This window comes from Aquarana catesbeiana, linkage group LG01, assembly GCF_042186555.1.
Source record: "Aquarana catesbeiana isolate 2022-GZ linkage group LG01, ASM4218655v1, whole genome shotgun sequence".
Classification (NCBI taxonomy): Eukaryota; Metazoa; Chordata; class Amphibia; order Anura; family Ranidae; genus Aquarana; species Aquarana catesbeiana.
The window spans coordinates 649,715,959-649,736,831 of NC_133324.1; the positions used below are offsets into that span (position 1 = coordinate 649,715,959).

The 20,873-nt window shown below is 44.5% G+C and overlaps 1 protein-coding gene across 2 annotated transcripts in view; it reads left to right on the top strand.

The window, feature by feature from the left end:
* RAP1GDS1 (Rap1 GTPase-GDP dissociation stimulator 1) overlaps positions 1-20,873 on the top strand; it is a 206,731-nt gene that overhangs the window by 162,739 nt on the left and 23,119 nt on the right. For both annotated transcript variants that reach the window (XM_073601221.1, XM_073601228.1), the window contains 4 exons: positions 4,423-4,566; positions 6,436-6,567; positions 14,723-14,857; positions 20,011-20,136. In XM_073601221.1, coding sequence (XP_073457322.1) covers positions 4,423-4,566; positions 6,436-6,567; positions 14,723-14,857; positions 20,011-20,136 — 537 coding nt within the window. The remainder of the gene's footprint in view (positions 1-4,422; positions 4,567-6,435; positions 6,568-14,722; positions 14,858-20,010; positions 20,137-20,873) is intronic.

Genomic DNA, 20,873 nt, shown 5'->3' on the forward strand with positions numbered 1-20,873 from the left:
TTTCATTGTGGAGCAATGCCTGCACCAAATTCAAGATAAAATACCAACAGTTCATATCTTACAAAAGCGGAGCTAATTAAGATCAGCTATCTTTTGACATACAGAGACAGGCCCTGGCGCAGCGTTTTGCACACGTTCTAAAAGTGGCACAGCATGCAACAAAATCAAGTACAAGTTCATGATAGATACATCAATTTGTTCCACACTGCCACTTTTAGACCTCATGCAAGACAAAATCTGTCTGCACCAGACTTTATGAATTTCAGGGAAAGTCTGCAGGTCATAACAAATGTGCACATTTATGCAAAAAGTGACATGCAAAAACAAAAAAAAACAGATTCCTTGTAAACATTTCTAAGTAGTGAAAATAATGAAAAGTCCAATTCCATGAATTCCAAAAAACGTTGTGTATAATGCAGCTGGTGACACATTCCTCCACCAGCAGAAATAATAAGCCTCTTAACAGAGAATGAAACCCCTAAATTACAGGAGGGCTAATGCACTTCCACAGGCAGTGAGTTAAAAAAAAAAAAAAATCACCAATAAGCCCCATCGGAATTCTTTGCTCCACCAATCAACTCCACAGAATCAAGTTATAAAGTTACCATATAGTATGATGCAATAAAAGCATCCAGATTTATTAAACAATGCTTGCAAGCAAGGCCATGAACAGACATGTACGAAAAAGCTCCACTGCATGACATGCTCACGCAGTGATGTCAGGTCCTCTACCTGACGTGATTTGCCAGAATTGAGGTCATCAGGGACCAGGAACACTCCATGTTCCAGGTTGTAATCCATTACAGCTGGCACCTAAAATCACTCCATGATCAAAGTTGTTTATTCATCTCCTTTCTAAAGTTTCCTTTTATTGGCACGGTTAGTAGGAGAGTTAAAGTGGTAGTAAAGTATTCACAGCGCTTCACTTTTTCCACATTTTGTTATGTTACAGCCTTATTCCAAAATGGATTCAATTCATTATTTTCCTCAAAATTCTACAAACAATACCCCATAATGACAACATGGAAGAAGTTTGTTTGAAATCTTTGCAAATATATTAAAAAATAAAAACCCCGAAAAAAAATCACATGTACATAAGTATTCACAGCCTTTGCCATGGCACTTAAAATTGAGCTCAGGTGCATCCTGTTTCCACTGATCATAGTTAGTCAGGTTGAAAAAAGACACAAGTCTATTCAGTTCAACCTTAAAAACAATAAATAAAATAAATATCCTAAATCCAATATATCCAATTTTATACCGTCAGTTGATCCAGAGGAAGGCAAAAAACCCCAGCAGAGCATGCTCCAGTTTGCTACAGCAGGGGAAAAAAATCATTCCTGATCCCCCAAGAGGCAATCGGATTTTCCCTGGATCAACTTTACCTATAAATGTTAGTACCCAGTTATATTATGTACATTTAGGAAAGAATACAGGCCTTTCTTAAAGCAATCTACTGAGCTGGGCCAGAACCACCTCTGGTGGGAGTCTATTCCACATTTTCACAGCTCTTACTGTGAAGAAAGCTTTGCGTATTTGGAGATGAAATCTCTTTTCCTCTAGACGTAAGGAGTGCCCCCGTGTCCTCTGGGTTGACAGTAAAGAGAATAACTCAACACCAAGTTCACTATATGGACCCCTTATATATTTGAACATGTTGATCATATCCCCCCCTTATTCTCCTCTTCTCAAGAGTGAATAAATTCAGTTCCTCTAGTCTTTCCTCATAGCTGAGCTCCTCCATGCCTCTTATCAGTTTGGTTGCCCTTCTCTAAATCATCCTTGAGCTGTTTCTATAACTTGATTGGAGTCCAACTGTGGTAAATTCAGTTGATTGGACATGATTTGAAAAGGCACATACCTGTCTATAACAAGGTCCCACAGTTAACAGTGAATGTCAGAGCACAAACCAAGCCATGAAGTCCAAGGAATTGTCTGTAGACCTCCGAGACAGGATTGTATCGAGGTGCAGATCTGGGGAAGGGTACAGATGGATTTCTGCAGCATTGAAGGTCCCAATGAGCACAGAGTCCTCTATCATCCATAAATAGAAGAAGTTTGGAACCACCAGGACTCCTAGAGTGGGCCGCCCGGCCAAACTGGGCGATCAGGGGAGAGGGGCCTTAGGGAGGTGACCAAGAACCTGATGGTCACAGACAGAGTTCCAGCGTTCCTCTGTGGAGAGAGGAGAACTTTCCAGAAGAACAACCATATCTGCAGCAGTCCGCCAGTCAGGCCTGTAAGGTAGAGTGGCCAGATGGAAGCCATTCCTCAGTAAAAGGCACATGACAGCCCACCTGGAGTTTGCCAAAAGGCACCTGAAGGACTCTCAGACAGTGAGAAACTTATCTTGTCTGATGAAACAAAGATTGAACTCTTTGGCCTGAACGGCAAGCATCATTTCTGGAGGAAACCAGGCACTGCTCATCACTTGGCCAATACAATCACTACAGTGAAGGATGGTGGTGACAGCATAATGCTGTGGGGATGTTTTTCAGCGGCAGGATCTGGGATACTAGTCAGAATTGAGGGAGATGAATGCAGGAATGTACAGAGACATCATTGATGAAAACCTGCTCGAAAGCGCTCTAAACCTCAGATTGGGGCGAATGTTCATCCTTCAACAGGACAATGACCCTAAGCACACATCCAAGATAACAAAGGAGTGGCTATGGGACAACTCTGTGAATGTCCCTGAGTGGTCCAGCCAGAGCCCCGATTTGAACCTGATTGAACATGTCTGGAGAGATCTGAAAATGGCTGTGCACCATTGATCTAACCTGATGGAGCTTGAGCGGTCCTGCAAAGAAGTATGGGAGAAACTGCCCTAAAATAGGTGTGCCAAGCTTGCAGCATCATACTCAAAAAGACTTAAGGCTGTATTTGGTGCCAAAGGTGCTTCAACAAAGTGATGAGCAAAGGCTACTTATGTACATGTGATTTTTTTATTTTTTTATAAATGTGCAAAGATTTCAAACAAACTTCTTTCACGTTGTCATTATATGGGGTATTGTTTGTATAAATTTGAGGAAAATAATGAATTGAATCCATTTTGGAATAAGGCTGTACCATAACAAAATGTGGAAAAAGTGAAGTGCTGTGAATACTTTCCAGATGCACTGTACCGGTAAGCCTATAATAAAGCTTACCTGTAGGTACAGTGAATATCTCCTAAACTTTCACTGTTTAGGATATTTTCACATGATATGCAGATGGTCACTGGTGTATGCGCTCTAAAGAGAAAGCATACTTGTGCCATCCCTTCAGAGCTCCGTGTCACGGCTGTGACTCCTGCCGGAGCTATCAAACCCGGAAAGAAGACCCAGGTGAAGATGGAAGCCCTGTCAGTGGTGATACCATGCCACAGGAGGTCTTAATTCTAAGGTAAGTATTTCATAATGTGATAGTATACGATGCACCTTATGTCATTGTCTTGCAGGGTTTAAGAAAAAAAAAGTGCGCATTACTACAGCTTTAAAATAGAACTATATACTCCCATTAAGAGACCGTTCACACCAGACACTTTGGGTTAGGCAGGGCAGACTTTCCCAACACAAGCCGAATGCATGGACAAGGTAAAAAGCCTTGTTCTCATTGTCTATCATGGCAATTCATGGTGGAAAAAAGTATGGCATTCAGTGCTACAAGGTGGGACACAATCCAAAGTATCACACAGTGATGTGGCTAATTGAACTAATAAAATGTCGCCTGGTAACATTTCAGTACATTTTTAACCTAAAAAAAAAAAAAAAAAAGTTCCGGTTTTCACTGTGCACTTCAACAGTCCTTAATAAAAAAAACAACTTACACCTAATGTAGAAACAATGCCGCACTACTGCTACCTTAGAGTAACAGTAATGTAGGCTTGGTCAGTTTGCACTACAGTAGGATGAAAACATTTTGCAGGGGACATGGTTATCAGCTTTGTCCCTGCATGCCATTATTCAGAAAACTGACATTTCTGCTGGTTGAATTGTCCCCTGCTTTCTTGTACAATTGGACTTTGATGGCAAGATCTTTGTGCCAATGTTCCCATCAATGCCCAGCTGCAGTGGGGTTTCTTGTTTTGTCATTGATTATAGAGATTATTTGGCTTTATGCAGAGCAGTGTCTGGGGGAACTGCGGCATAGAGATGATAATCTATAGATTCTGTGAAGTATAAGAATCCAGCGGGGGATTTTACACAACAGTATCTTGGATGCAGATAGTACACCAGTAAAATGCCCAGATATAGATCATCCACCTATTAAATCACAGGTGAAATTCTGCGAATACTGTAGATGCCTCAAGAGCGCTGCAAGTCACCATTATTACATTAGCTAGCAGCTTATTGCCAGATGGTATTGTGTGCTGTTTGTTAAAAGCATATCCTTATGGAGCTTTTCTGGTGTGAATTAATGCTTGCTGTTTGTGTTTTCCAGATGCTATTAAACTGCAACTTGTTGAAGCCGGCCTGGTAGAATGTTTACTTGATATTGTCCATGAAACTGTGAACAGTGAGAAGGATGAAGACGTTGCAGAGTTGAAAACTGCGTCAGATCTCATGGTGCTGCTACTTTTAGGAGGTAAATACTATATTAGTTTTTTTTTGTTTTGTTTTTTAAGGGTTAGTCCACCTTTAATGTCTCTTGCTAAAAACATTTCTATGCATTACAGTGTCTTCAGTATTGTAGTGCTCTGTTTAGTAAAAGAATGCTTACTTTTTAAGCTGTTTATTCCATTATCCTCCCCTCTATGTCCTGCAGATGGCAGGACATACAGAAGATTGAATGTGCAGCCTGGAAACGCACGAATGAGCACTCCACTTTTTTCCCTGCCAACGCATGCTCAGTCCGCTTTCTTTCACCTTTCTCTTTCTCAGAATACAGAGTGCTAGGTATGCCCTGCCATGCAGGATGGCAAGAGGGAGGCAATGGAATAAGCATATTAATGAACGTACCCTTTAAAGTATACTTAAACCTAAGAACAAAAATTAAATTTTTTAGAACTAACTAGTACTTTGATGTGGTTACTGCATTTGTTTTTTCTGTTCAAGCTAAGAACGCTAGCGCAGAAAAATCTGATGAATTTGACAGAAATGCAGTGTCCTCGTCACTTCCTATGCACTGAACTGATATCTCACAGTTCTCTGTGTTCCCAGCTTTCTTCTGTGCACTACAAAACACCTCACCTCTGTGATGGGGTGGAGGAGATATTCTGTAGTTTTTAATTCATTTCCCAGGGTGTCCTTGCAACTTTTCTATAGGTATAGTGACTGAGCGTTGTCACCCCAGAACAGGAAGTGTGCTACCAGTGAAATCACCAGGTGAAAATAAAGGAGAAAAAGCCTGAAAAAAGTAAATTAATGCAGCCATCACAGCCATCCCCCTACTATTACTTACCTGAGCCCTTTTTTGATCCAGCGCCGTGCACGCCTGCAGATCTTCTCTCTCCTCACTTCACTTCTGGGTCTCCTGGCTTTGCTGGGATATCGGGAGCCATTTGCTCCCAATGCTGTCAATCAAAGCCAGTGACAAGGGGGCGGGGCCGAGTCCCGCTGTCTGTGTCAATGGACACAACAGTGGGGCTCGGCTGTGAGCACTCACAAGTGCCCCCCATGGGAAGCAGCTTTCCATGAGGGCACTGGACAGAGGGGAGGGGCCAGGAGCGCCAGAGGGGGAACCGAAAAGAGGAGCTTTGCGGCTGCTCTATGCAATTCTATTGCACAGAGCAGGCAAGTATAGATATGTTTGTAAAGGTAATTTTAATCACTTTAATCAACTGACTGTTTTTATCAGATATTTCATTACAGTTCCAAGCCCTTCTCTAGCTTATGTTACTCCGCTCCCTTTTGTATCCTAGCACTCTGCTTCTCCCTGCTCTTTATCTTGCTATAGCTCTTATATTCTTATATTGTCCCCTTCCCTTCCACTTTTGTATATCCCTCCCCCTCCTGCTAATTCCTTCTTTGCTTATCCTTTACCTTCCTCTGTCCACTTTTTCCCCCCTCTTTACATTCGATTCTACGTCTTTGTGTTTCTGGTGGCCCTTTCACTTTAAAAGGATGATGAAGATATGTGAGCTACCCCTTTTAACATATACTGTATGTCAACATTTCCCTATGACATCTACTTGCCTTTTTTAATTGGTTAACTAGTACTGCATGTATGTGGACTGGAGTCTCATATCTCATATACTGTACTTTGTTTCATAGTCTACTTTTTAAATTAAACTTGAATTGACTAAACACAAATACAGTTTGCATACACTTAACCTTATGCATGATCCAGTTAAACTGGATCCATTCATTGAAAACAGTCCAGGGCCCATGTTAAGTAATTCAGTGATGAGTGTTGCTTTTAGGAACACGAACTGGCTTGTTTTGGTTTGATTTTTTTTCTCTGCAATAGGTTGTAGTACCACAGATTTCATGTTCAATGTGTCTCTTTTCACAGATGAATCCATGCAGAAGCTGTTTGAAGGGGGTAAAGGAAGCGTCTTTCAGAGGGTGCTGTCTTGGCTTCCATCTCACAATCACCAGTTACAACTAGCTGGTGCCTTGGCCATTGCCAACTTTGCCAGAAATGGTAATACCAATTATGTATTGTGAATCAGAAATTGTAATTCTGCTACATAATGCATAGAGTATGTTAATTATCTGCTGTTGGATTTATATTGGAAAGGTAAATACATTTTATGTAGAGTGGTGTAAGGCTGTTTGCTTAGTAGGGGAGCTTACAGTATCAATTGCTGACGTGATTTGGAGATGCTACATCACTTCTCCTCTGCAGAACGCTCCTTCAGATTGTGATAATACAGGCGGTGAGAGCTCAGTCTGTTACAGGTTATACAGGTGTGGCTGATGATTTCTTTGTCAAGATACTAAAGGTGCCCATAGATGGTTCAGCAGGAACTGGCCAAATTTCTAAACACCTATGGCCATTTCCGTCTGTGAGAAGTCAATCGAATGATTAACTTTTCACAAGAGGGCTTGTTAGAAAATTTTTGTTGAGTGTATTCTGACAGAGGAGGACTCCCCTCTGTCAGAATACAATAACAGTGGGGAGGATTCCTCCTTTAATTCCAATTGTGTGGATGGAGGAATCTGTTCAGTTTCCTTGAGCAGCTAAGTCATGTAAAGTCATGCTAGGTCTTTAGTCAGCTAAAGACCTAGCCAGTGATCGAATAAACTCCACCCAGAACTGCTCCCCTAGTTTTATTGATATGCTTTTGGATAGAAAAATTAATACATTTTTCAGTTTAGGTAACAGCACAACCTGCTGTGACAGTTGCTCTGCTGTTGCATTTGACCCACCCAGACTCGGTTTGTCATGAGTAACCTATGAACTGCCATTTTAATTCAAGAATGTTATCAAAAGACTTTTTTTTAATTGAAATTATAAAAGTTTTGTACAGTTTTGGCTAAGGCAAATGTTATTTATCTTACAGTGCATCCGGAAAATGTTCACAGCACTTCACTTTTTCAACATTTTGTTATTTTACGGGCTTATTCCAAAATGGATTCAATTCATTATTTTCCTCAAAATTCTACAAACAATACCTCTAAATGACAACGTGAAAGAAGTTTGTTTGAAATTTTTGAAAATGTATAAAAAACAAACAAAACAAATCGCATGTACATACATTAAGTATTCACAGCCTTTGCTTAATACTTTGTTAAAGCACCTTTGGCACCAACTACAGCCTCAATTCTTTTTGAGTGTGATGCTTCAAGCTTGGCACACCTAATTTTGGACAGTTCCTCCCATTCTCCTTTGCAGGACCTCTCAAGCTCCATCAGGTTGGATGGGGAGCGTCTGTGTACAGCCATTTTCAGATCTCTCCAGATATGTTCAATCGGGTTCAAGTCTGGGCCACTCAAGGACATTCACAGAGTTGTCCTGTAGCCACTCCTTTGTTATCTTGGCTGTGTGCTTAGGGTCATTGTCCTGTTGGAGGATGAACCTTCGCCCCAGTCTGAGGTCCAGAGCCCTCCGGAGCAGGTTTTCATCAAGGATATCTCTGTATATTGCTGCATTCACCTTTCCCTCGATCCTGACTAGTGTCCCAGTTTTGGCAAACTCCAGGTGGGCTGTCATGTGCCTTTTACTGAGCAGTGGCTTCCGTCTGGCCACTCTACCATACAGGCCTGATTGGTGGAGTGCTGCTGAGATGGCTGTTCTTCCAGAAGGTTCTCCTCTCTCGACAGAGAAATGCTGGAGCTCTGTCAGAGTGACCATCGGGTTCTTGTTCACCTCCATGACTATGGCCCTTCTCCCCCAATCCCTCAGTTTGGCCAGGTGGCCCACTCTAGGAGAGTCCTGGTGGTTCCAAACTTAATCCATTTACGGATAATGGAGGTCTCTGTGCTCATTTTGCTCTTCAATGCTGCAGAAATTTCTGTACCCTTCCCCAAATCTGTGCCTCAATACAATCCAATCTCGGAGGTCTACAGACAATTCCTTGGACTTAATGGCTTGGTTTGTACTCTGATATGCACTGTTAACTGTGGGACCTTTATATAGACAGGTGTGTGCCTTTCCAAATCATGTCCTATCAGCTGAATTTACCACAGGTAGACTCCAATGAAGTTTTAGAAACATCTCAAGGACGATCAGTGGAGACAGGATGCACCTGAGCTCAATTTTGAGTGTCATGGTAAAGGCTGTGAATACTTACAGTATGTACATGTAATTTTTCATTTTTTTTTATTTTTTTTTTACAACAAGGTTGGTCTTTATTTGAAAAAATGGATCGTAATACATTGCTAGACATGAAATTATTGCAGTGGATACATAAATGAAAGAACAACATAGATGCAACACTCAGTGTAGTGCAGTATAACAGGACATCGTAGGTATACATTACACAGGGCAGGGACAGGAGGAGCTGCCAGTCAGCTAGTGACATGGGGGGGTGCAAGAGCACAGTCATATACAATGCACCATGTACAGATAAGGCAAGGACACCAGGAAAAGGCATTACACATTTTCACAGGTGGTCAGTCCATGGCTGCCAAACCTTCATACATTTCTGGGGACAACCTCTACTCATATAGGTCAGTTTGTACATTGGCAGAATAGCATTAACCGAGTTCTCCCAAGACCTCAGTGTAGGTGGCAGGGAAGAAGTCCATTTAAGTAGGACCTCCTTCTTGGCATAAAAGAGCAGCAATGAAAGCAGTAGTTTAGTGTACCAAGGTCTTTGGTCATCATCTTGTATACCCAGCAGAGCCAACTCTACCGTCAAGTGTATCTCCAACTGGAGACCCATATTAATAAACTCAACAATAGCGGGAGAGTCTAGGGCTGGACCAAAACGTGTATATAGGTGCTGTCTGGAGATTGGCATCGTGGGCAGTTTGGGGACCTCTGTGGGTAAATTCTGTGCAGTCTCTGAGGCGTGAAGTAAATCCTATGCAGGAATTTGGCTTGTATTAATTTGTCCCTGGATGAGATCACTAGCTGGGAACTATTTTCAAAGCATTCCTCCCAAGTTTCCCTATGTAGGGACTGGATATCAGCCCTCCATTTGTCCCACGGTGCGTCCATCTTGGGTGAATCTGTCCGAAGTAATGTCAGGTATAGTAGTTTCCAGGGCCAGTAATTCCTCGACAACATCCGCCTCGAAGTCAGGCGGTGTCGGGAACTGAGCACGGAATACGTGTTGCAACTGATAGTAGTGAAACAGCATCCCCGCAGGAAGGCCGCGCCTCCCCACCAGGTCCTGAAAGGGAACAAGGGCCCCGGCGGAAACCATATCCTTTAGAAGTTTAATTCCGTAACGGGCCCATAGTTGTGGGTCGGGGATTGTCCTAAAATGTGGGAGAGCAGGATTCCCCCATAACGGGCAATAGGGGGACCACCGATTGGGAGAAAGAAACCGTCTTCTAGCCACCCCTCATATCCGCAAAGTAACCTTAGTGGGACCCGGGAGGGCATGGCTGGAGGAGGCTCCACGATACACCAGATTGCCTAGCTACCTAAGCGAACCCACAATAGCTGCCTCCCAACGGACCACTGCATTGGCTCTAGACTGTTCGAACCACCACCTAACCGTGACCAATATGGCCGCCCAGTAATACACCAGCAGGTTATGTAAGGCCAGGCCCCCACAGCCAACTGGGAGCTGAAGAGTCAACCTGGCCATTCGAGGGGAAGACCCCCACCACAAAAAAGAGCCAATGCAGCCATCTATGTCTCTAAAGAAGGCCTGGGGTATCCATGCAGTACAGTTCCGAAAGATATAAGTAAACTTAGGTAGATAGACCATTTATAACACATTTATGCGCCCTAGTAAATTAAGGGGAAGATTAGCCCACTTGAAACAATGGTCTTTGAGGCATGTGACTATGGGCTGTAGGTTAAGGCGCTGAAAGGACCGAGGGTCCTGCGATTATTCTGATCCCCAGGTATGTGAATTCCTCCACCCACTTCAATACAGGTTGGGACGCCAGGTCCCTGGCCCGTGCATCTAAGGGAAAAAGGACAGACTTGGTCCAATTGATACGGATCCCTGATCGCCCAAACTCATCAAAAACCTCCAGGGCCGCCTGCATCGAAGAATCTGCATCATGTAAATATAGTAGGGTATCGTCCGCATATAGGGATATCTTCTCCTCCAGAGGGCCAACCTGGAGACCCACAATACGACTAGATTCACGAACCAGTGCCGCCAGGGGTTCTAAAGCCAGGGCAAACAAGCTGGGGGACGGGGCATCCCTGCCGGGTCCCCCTCCGGAGGAGAAAAACATCTGAAAGGGAATCGTTTACCCTAATCCTTGCCCTGGGGGCCCTATATAACAAACCCAGCCAATGAAGGAACCTAGGTCCCACACCAAATTTCCGCAGTACCACCTATAAATATTCCCATTCAACGGAGTCGAAAGCCTTTTCCGCGTCGAGAGAGGCTTTGACTCTCGTTCCCCCGTTATCATGGGTGAAAGCTAGGTTCAGGAACAGACGGCGTATGTTGATGTTGGTGCCCTTCCCCGGCATAAACCCAGTCTGATCTACATGTACTAGGTCCTCTATCACCTTGCCAAGCCTCCTGGCCAGTATTTTGGCCAGCAATTTGGCATCCGCATTAATTAGGGAAGTAGGTCGGTAAGAGGCACATTCTTCAGGGTCCTTGCCGGGTTTGGGCACCAACACCACAATCGCGTCAGAGAACGATTCCGGCAGAGAGTCCAAGTCGAGAAATTGCTGTAGTAGTGAGGTGAATCTAGGGGCTAAGAATTCCTGGTATACAGAGTAAAATTCGATGGGTATTCCATCTGGTCCCGGGGCCTTTCCCTGCTGCATGGACCCCAAGGCCTCCTGTACCTCCTCTAAGGAAATATCCCCGTCCAGCTCCACACATTTTCCCGCCTCCAAAGAGGGGAGCGTGACCCGGTCCAGATACTGGATCAACAGTGAATTATCTAAATTAGCCCTTGATGAATATAGAGTCCTGTAGAATTCAAGAAATCTCACACTAATATCCACTGGAGCCGTCAGCAGACTGCCGTCCAGATCTTTCAGCCTACCAATGCGAGTTACAGTATGCTGTCCCCTGGCAAGCCAGGCCAACAGCCTACTGTTCTTATCCCCAAATTTTTGCGTTATCTAACATGGATTTCTTAGTGGGTTCAACCCTAAACAGAGACAATTCTCGCATGACGTCCTGCCAGGGCACAAAGTGAGCCTGGTCAGGAGACCGCCCATATTCCGCCTCCTTCAGCCTAGCCTGTTCCTCCAGTAGCCTCAGAGACTGCGCAGACCGCCTCTTTTTCGCAGCTATGCGAGTCATGTATTCACATCTAAGCCAGGCTTTAAAGAGGTCCCACTGTACCAGGGGTCCAGCAGAGTCTGCATTATTTATCCAAAATTGCACAATGACTCTGGCAGCTCCTCGGATCTCCGGTTCCATAATCCAATACTTGGATAATCTCCACAACCTCTCGCCCACCACCGGAGAAAGTCAGATGGTAACAGACACCGGAGCGTGATCCGAGATACCTCGTGAGAGGATCTCCGCAGAGACCACCCTCCACATAATGTCAGGGGAGGCAAAGGCCAGATCATTGCGAGACATGGTTCGGTGTGTGGTGGATAAGCAGGTAAATTCCCTATCAAAGGGATGGAAGTGGCGCCAGACGTCTGTTATGTGAAAGGCAGAAGCCCAGCGGGAGAGGTCGTGTTGCTGGGGGCCAGAAGTCTGCATCCTGTCCAGCTCCCTATTAGGGGTCAGATTAAAATCACCTACAAATAGGATTCTCTACATTATATAGCGTAACCTGTTGCATCAGTACATGAAGTGCACCTATATCTGCCGGAGGAGGTAGGTAGACCTATGACAATAGGGATCTCCTCAATTAGAGAATGTAGGAGTACATACCTACCCCCCGCATCTAGACGAACATTCAACAGCTGAAAAGGCAGGGATCTATGAACCAGCACACTGACCCCCCTGGCATAGTTAGAATATGGTGCATGGTAGTGGGCACCGACCCATGCCCGCTTCAAACTAAGAATGCGGAAACCAACAAGATGCGTCTCCTGCAGGATGCACACATGTGGGCAGAGCTTACGCAGATAGTCAAGCACTAGAAAACGCTTGACTGCAGAGTTTAGGCCCCGCACATTCCACGACACTACCAAACACTGAGCTATGGCAGGGATACATCAACAATGTGAGGGCCCTCCCTCCGCAACCATGTCCGGAACCAGTACCCTGGGGGGGGGGGGGGGGCACTGGGGACGCACAGCCTGGTAATATACAGAGCAGTGTTACATACAGAACTTACAGATGTATTAAAAAGCACATGCCACAATAGACCAACTTGAACCTGAAAATAAAAAGGGGTTAACATAAGCAACCAACCATAAACAACGAACACCCCCCACCCCGTGCGCCTCGGAACATTGAGGAGCACCTGAGTCCCATAAAACCCATGATCCTAAAAAACTAGGTGTGTGTATAGGGTTGTATCCCAGAGCCGGTGGAGTGATAGGTAAAGGAGAAGAAAACGTGAAAAAATGATATGAAACATAGGACAGCCTGGAATGAGCAAAAGTGAAGGCTGCAACAAGGAGCAGGTATCTGCAAATGGTAGTGGTGGGACAATGAGCAATTGGATCGGGATCTGGGTAGTAATTGTGGAGGCATGCAGAACAGCCCACCCCCCCAGCATGACCCCCGGAGCACGACAGCAGTACATGGGGGGGAGCCCCAAGCACAAGAGTCAAAGGGGGTAGACATGCTTACCCAGTCCCAGTTATGCATAGGAATCGATCCCACCAAAGCAACTAGATGTGCAGGGCATAGAGAGCATCTTTATGGGGGAAGAGCCTCCAGCCAGGCGGAGGCATCCTTAGGGTTGGTGGAAAAACGAACCGTCTCTCCGTCCACCACCCGCAGCTTAGCAGGGAACAGAATACTGTATTTTATTCCTTTCCTTCACAGGGCGGCTTTGATTGTATCAAAGGAACGGCACTGGCGCTGGGTCTCCATGGTGTAATCCGGGAACAGCAGGAGCTTTACGTTCTTGTAGGGCAGCTCACGAGCAGCACGCGAGGCCCTGAGCAGCTCATCCTGGTCACGGAAATGTAATAATCTGAGGATAAAGGTACGAGGGGGGGACCCCTCAGGCCCAGGCCAGGGTGGCACACGATGAGCCCTCTCCACCACGAAATATGGGTAAGCTGGGCAGCTGGCAGTATGGAGCGCAACAAGTCCTCCGCAAACAGGAGGACATAAACCAAAAATTGACTGGAACGTCCCTCTACCCCCTCCGGGAGGCCCACAATCCTGAGGTTGTTCCTCCTGCTCTGGTTCTCGGCATCTTCTGCCCGGTATTCCAGGGCCCTCACTTTTGTCTGGAGGGTACAAATGGAGGCATCATGTTCCGTGACTGTGTCCTCCACTTCTCCAATCCGCCGCTCAGCCTCCGAGACCCTGGAGCGGATTTTGTCTAGGTCCTGCCGAATTATGCCCACACTTAGCTGGACCTCCTCTATTTTAGAAGCCAAGGTGGTCTGGCAAGAAGTAACGGCCGACTGACAGAAGTTAATAGCCGCCATAAGCTCCAGCAGTCCCGGAGGGGCCGAGACGAGATCCGCCTCGTGGTCCATCTGCGACGCCATGTTGCTATGGCGCGCAGGGGATCCCGTGGAGCATGAGACCGGGCTGTTCATCGGAATATTCGGGGGGAACTTCAGTCTCTTACCCCTCTTCTGGTAGCCCGGAGTCCTGGAAGGCATCCAGATAACACGGGGTCTCTCTAACAAGCACAGTTGAACAGCTCTGATATATTTTTGGATCACGCTCCAGGAGAGCTCATGAGACACGTCTGTTCAGTCTGCCATCTCGGCCACGCCCCCTAATTTTTCGTTTATTTTTAATAAATTTGCCAAGATTTAAAACAAACAAACTTCTTTCACGTTGTCATTATGGGGTGTTGTTTGTAGAATTTTGAGGAAAATTATGAATTTAATCCATTTTGGAATAAGGCTGTAACATAACAAAATATGGACAAAGTAGAGCGATGTGAATACTTAATGAATGCACTGTATTTTTGAAATTTCTAAAATATGTGCCCATTGACAAATCAGATATACTGTATGTAAGTTGCAGTAGAGCTTCCATATGATATGATATGGCCACTGAAATTGTATGATCCACATGCTAATCCTTACTGCTTATCAATCCTATCTTTGTGTATATTGCCTGCCAGGGTTGATGGTAATATGTTTACTTTAGATGGGAATTGCATCCATATGGTGGACAATGGCATTGTACAGAAACTCATAAATCTCCTAGATGGGCATGTGGAAGGTGGCAATGTAACAGTACAGCATGCAGCACTAAGCGCCCTAAGGAACTTGGCCATTCCTGGTAAGTTTACAATATTCCATTTAAAAGTGAGCATTAGAAGAAACTTCCATATATGTTAAAATGGGAATTGGAACTGAGTACCCAAAATATCACTCCATGTGGACGAAATTAAGATATTGTACCAAATCCTTGGCAATAAGGCAGACCGCAGTTAAAATTTTCACCAGATGGTATTATACACCTGCTCATCTAAATATAATATTTCCAGATGTCTCTCCCAACTGCTTCAGAGGATGTGACTCTCCCGGTACCTTCTTACACATATTTTGGAGTTTTGATAAACTATCCCCATTTGGAAGGAAGTAAATACCCTTATAAACAAATTAGCAGGTAGGGAACTTACACTCACACACCTCAACTGCTTACTATTCCAAAACATTCCAGACTCGCAAACACATCTTACACAGCTTATCCAAACAAAATGTGTAGTAACACACAGGACAATAGCTCTTCACTGGAAGGAAGCTTGCATCCCAATCCCACAAATCATGTCAAGAATCGAAGAAATAAGACATAGAAAGCATTAGGGGTGCGCATCTTCACTGGTCTCACGATTCGATTACGATTATCTGGTCAACGATTCGATTCCGCAGTGCATCACGATTACCGACAAGCTTCCGCTTGGGCCGCCTAGGCGGCCCTTCCACCCTGCAATCTTCTGGGACACATCTCAGTTCCCAAAAGATTGCCCAGCTATGCAGAACAGCGCAGTGAGACATGCACACCCGGCTGTGAAGCTGCAAGCTGTCACAGCCGGATGCCCATAGTAGTATTGCCAGCGCCGTGGACAGGCGAAGGAGAGAATGGAGGGTTTGGGTGGCCACGTCGCTGGATTGTGGGAAATGTGAGTGTCTTTTTATTAAAAGTCAGAAGATACACTTTTTTTGTAGCTGCTGACTTTTAATAAACCAAAAATTGACTGGAACTCCGCTTTGAATTAAAAATAACCTCACTCCTTTAAAAAGTGCACTAATCCGGTGCACTACAAGGTACAGGCATTCACACACACTGCTGCTGGGAGGTCAGGAGGGATTACAATCCACAGCTGACAAACAGCCCTGTGAAGTTCTCTGTGCTGACCAGTGGCAGCTGGTGCTCAAAATTTTTGGGGTGCGCAAACAAACTGAAAAATACTGAACCTCCCCCATCAAATGCAGCCTCACTGTTCCCGTCAAATGCAGCCACTTGTGCCTGTCAAATGCAGCCACTTGTGCCCGTCAAATGCAGCCACTTGTGCCCGTCAAATGCAGCCACTTGTGCCCGTCAAACACAACCAACTGTCCCTGTCAAACACAGCCACTTGTGCCCGTCAAACACAGCCACTTGTGCCTGTCAATCGCAGCCACTTGTGCCCGTCAAACGCAGCCACTTGTGCCCATCAAACGCAGCCACTTGTGCCCGTCAAACGCAGCCACTTGTGCCCGTCAAACGCAGCCACTTGTGCCCGTCAAACGCAGCCACTTGTGCCCGTCAAACGCAGCCACTTGTGCCCGTCAAACGCTGCCACTTGTGCCCGTCAAACGCAGCCACTTGTGCCCGTCAAACGCAGCCACTTGTGCCCGTCAAACGCAGCCACTTGTGCCCGTCAAACGCAGCCACTTGTGCCCGTCAAACGCAGCCACTTGTGCCTGTCAAATGCTGCCACTTGTGCCTGTCAAATGCTGCCACTTGTGCCCGTCAAACACAGCCAACTGTCCCCGTCAAATGCAGCCCCTTGTGCCTGTTAAACGCAGCCACCTGTGCCCATTAAATGCAGCCATCACTTCACTAACACCCCCCCCCCCACACACACACACACACACACAATGCACGGGCCATCACTGGTGCTGACAGTTCCTTGGCATTCCTGTTTGCACCTTCCAGCACACTAGGAGTTAACAGTGGAATGTGCAAAGGGAAGCCCAGGGACCTGTCAGCACGGAGTGTGAGGTGTAAGTAGAGTACAAACACATTTTACTTACTGTTGTTAAAATTACTTTCTTTTAATAAATGCAGTCTTACAATGAATGATGTGCCCCGCTGTATGTGCTTTTTAAAAAAATATGTCACTTCATACCGAATTTCACAGTAGTACAATACATCCCGCTCATGTGACTCCCTGCCCCTCCCGCCTCTCTCCGCTCTCTTCTCCTGTCTCCTGAGTCCTGACGTCAGCGGGGAATTCTCAGTCCCGCCCGCCTCTCTTCTGATATGATAGCTATAGTCAGCGGGCGGGGCTGAGAATTCCCCGCTGACATCAGGACTCAGAAGACATGAGAGGAGAGCAGAGAGAGACAGGACGGGCCAGGAATCACATGAGCGGGATGTATTGTATTACTGTGAAATTCAAATTTTTTTAAAAAGCACATACAGCGGGGCACATCATTCATTGTAACACGGCATTTATTAAAAAAAAGCAATTTTAAAAATACGATCCGAGCGCTTTCCCAGGAGGGGAGGGGCAAGTCGGAATGACGTCACCCGCAAACGATTTTCAGGTCCTTATGCATCGATGCCGCGTCGGAGACACCCGAATCGCAATGCAACGATTAATTTCAGCACCCCTAGAAAGCATCTATCATTCAGTAAACAACACTAAGAATCTCTTTAACATAGAATGGAACCCATGGTTTATCTACAAGACTAGTTTGAATACATAGATTATATACAGATGTAATTCCACAATACCCTACTTTATCTACTCCTATTCTTCCCTTTTAATTTTTCACATATTTTATTTTGATTTTATTTTTTTTTTTTTTTTTTTCCCACTCATTTTGTCTTATATTTTATATTTATTTACTTCTAAATGTTTTCTTAGTTCTTTATGCTCTTGTTATATAAAAAAATCATATTTATTAAAGATTGTCTTAAACCAACATGAAGCCTTGGTGAAGCATGCATGAAGACTTTAATGTATGTTATATTTATAACCCATGTATAAAAATTCATCCCTTTCAATCATACATATATGTATATCATGTGTAAATTATATCTCTTCATGTGATTTATATTTAATGACAATACTTTTTCAATAAAAAGTTTGTAATCAAAAAAGTCAGCGTTCGAGAATTCTAGTAAGGCAATATATGTGAGCATTGCTTTTAGTAATCACACTGTCAATTGGTAATCCAATGTAATAGGAGAATTTTATCACACATTCCTCATTGGTCAACAGAGCTAGAGTCAGTTATGAGAGGATATTGAAATGTCCCACCTCTTATCCTCCATGGTAGGGATGAGCTCAGGCATGTTCGCAAGTCCACGTGCCTGCCAGGAAGCTGGCACTCCGCAGCACCAATCGCAGGCAGTGAGACATTTCCCAATCTGTGCAGCCGCGGATCGGGAAATGGTCTCACTACAGAGTGTCAGCTTCCTGGCGGGCGCGGGCACGTGGACTTGTGAACACGCCTGAGCTCATCCTTACTCTTCAGCGAGGTATTTATTTTTATTAATAGTCTCTTGGATGAAACAACCCATTTTGGCCCTTGCAACAACATTTTTAGTCTCTGACCAATAAAACACTCATCTGAGGCTTCTTCGTCCAGCAAGGTGTCTCAGAAGAAAGATACAGTTCTCATTCATTATATGGTTCCACTGACCCATGAGTCCTTTCCATTGCGAACATTATGATGGATACTCATTCCAGGGCTATGTATTGCAGTGTAGGAACCGGCAGCACAGGGCATACCGGCTGCTATGTGCATTTGGGACTGGAAGGGTGTCCAAGATACTTGGTGTTCATCGTTTCATTTTTTGGTAAAAGGTAAACTTACTCTTTAAGTAGTATGCTGCTAATGGCACGGGCAATGTCTTGCAGGCACACAGCAAACACATTTAATCTGTCATTAAAGGAGCCCATAAGAATAGAAAGTGGTCAGTTCTGCTGTTGTGGGCTGGCTACCCCCAAAATGTGTATGACAGTGACAGTTTGAATTACTAAAACTGGAGAATTCAAAATCTGGTGCAGGTGTGCATGGTAGCCAATCGGCTTCTAACTTCAGCTTGTTAAATTACCATTTGATAATAAAACCTGGAAGCTGATTGGTTTCTATTCAGAGCTGCGGTAGATTTTGCACACTCCAGTTTTAGTAAATCAAATCCAGTGTGCCTCTTAAAGAGGAAGTAAACCCTGATGGGTTTTACATCCTCTTTTACTCCCTGCAAAGCCTGCAAATTAAAAGCATAACGGGCTAGTTAGTATGCATTGCATACTAGCCCATTATGTGACACTTACCTGCAAACGAATCCATAGCTCTCCCCTATGCAGGCTGCGTCCATCTTCGCCCCTCTTACTTCCGGGGGCTGCGGACTCCGGCTCTGTGACTGGCCGGAGCCGCATGCGCGCGGGAGCCGTCAGTAACGGCACATGCTGGGGGAAGAAACGTCACGGAGGTCTGTTTCTTCACAGCGCATGCGTCGATTACCTCATTGACACACCACAAGTGAAACATCTCCTAAACTGAGCATGGTTTAGGAGATATTTCCACTACCTATAGGTAAGCCTTATTTTAGGCTTACCTATAGTTAAAAGTCACTAGGGAGGGTTTACAACACTTTAACACCAACTTTGACTAGCTTTTGAGTTTATCTATTGTGAAGTATTGGCAACCCATTGTAGCGGGGAGGGGTAAGATTTTCTAACCTATCCAGTTATTATTTCCACCAATAGCTAAAGGAAGGCTGTGTTAATATTACTTAATCTTGGATTAAACAATATCATCTTATCTCTCATCTATGGTTCCTCAAGAGGTCCTCTGCTGAAAAGTATAATGTGTCCTGATAAAGTACTGTGAAATGTAAAGACTTTCACGTTTCTGTTCTTACTAATGTTTTCCTGTCTCCGTGACCTTAAAGAAATACTTACTGACCAGGGAAGGAAAAGTGAAGTCATAGTTAGCATTATGTAGGCAGTTCTGCTCTGCACCCAGAAGTATCAAAGCTCTTTGTGTGCGAGTGTTGTATTCTAAAACTTGGCGGGAGGTGGGACACGTAAAGTAGAAAAGTGGTTCTGGTAATAAATGTAAATTAGCCTGGTATTGTGATTCATAATTGCAACAGTTCTTTCTCTTAAAAGGAACAAACTAGTGCTGATTCAGTGACGTTTTTCTACCCGCATGTAGACAGACACATTCAGAAAAGGCTTTCTTTTATGTTTTTTTTTCCCTTCACAGTTGTCAATAAAGCAAAAATGCTGTCAGCTGGAGTAGCAGAGGAAGTGCTGAAGTTTCTGAAGTCTGAAATGCCTCCAGTCCAGTTTAAACTATTGGGAACACTGCGGATGTTAATAGACGCTCAAGGTAAAAGGATGATGTGCAGGGAAGAAAATAACTTTTATTAGATTCTTTCTCAGCTGCTGGGGTATTAAAGACTTTCAAAGATGTTCAATGTTATGCCTGTTTTTTTGTTTTGAAGTCTGCTTAAAGTTCACCTTTTAAAAAAAAATAAAAATAAATGCACGTCTTTGCATTTTTTTTTTTTTTCCTCCAGAAGCCTACAGAGCATTGCACCTGCAATCAGCAAGCTCCTCCAGCCAATACCTACAGCTTTCTGTCCATACCTCTGTATGGGCTTTCTGTTTGAAAGCTGTAGGAAGTGTCAATGAACTACAAGAGCGCTCACCAGCGCCCTCAAAGGTTCTTGAGAACTGCAAACAGTCTGCCACAGTGGCATATGGGAGATGTAGTTCATTCATTCACAGATTCCTGTGAATAAATAACGCGGCTGTGTTGGCAGAGCCCCGCTTTTTTTAAAAGGTTGGGTGAGGATCCTATGCCCGCTGTCACGGGGAGGGGGTATCGGGAGGTACGGGGACTGGTGCGTAGTAACGTGTTTTATATTACACCCTAAATACGGTTGTATCGTGTAACATGTTACTAAAGCTGAATTTGGCATTTAAAATGCACCTGTCAGTTCTATGAAGATCTTGGTGGCAATGTGAATAAAGTTCTGAGACTTTGAGGTATTATCGTAATCATAATACGGAGTATGCTGTCCTATGGTAAATCTAACACTTTGTGAACAAGTCTAAGCTGGC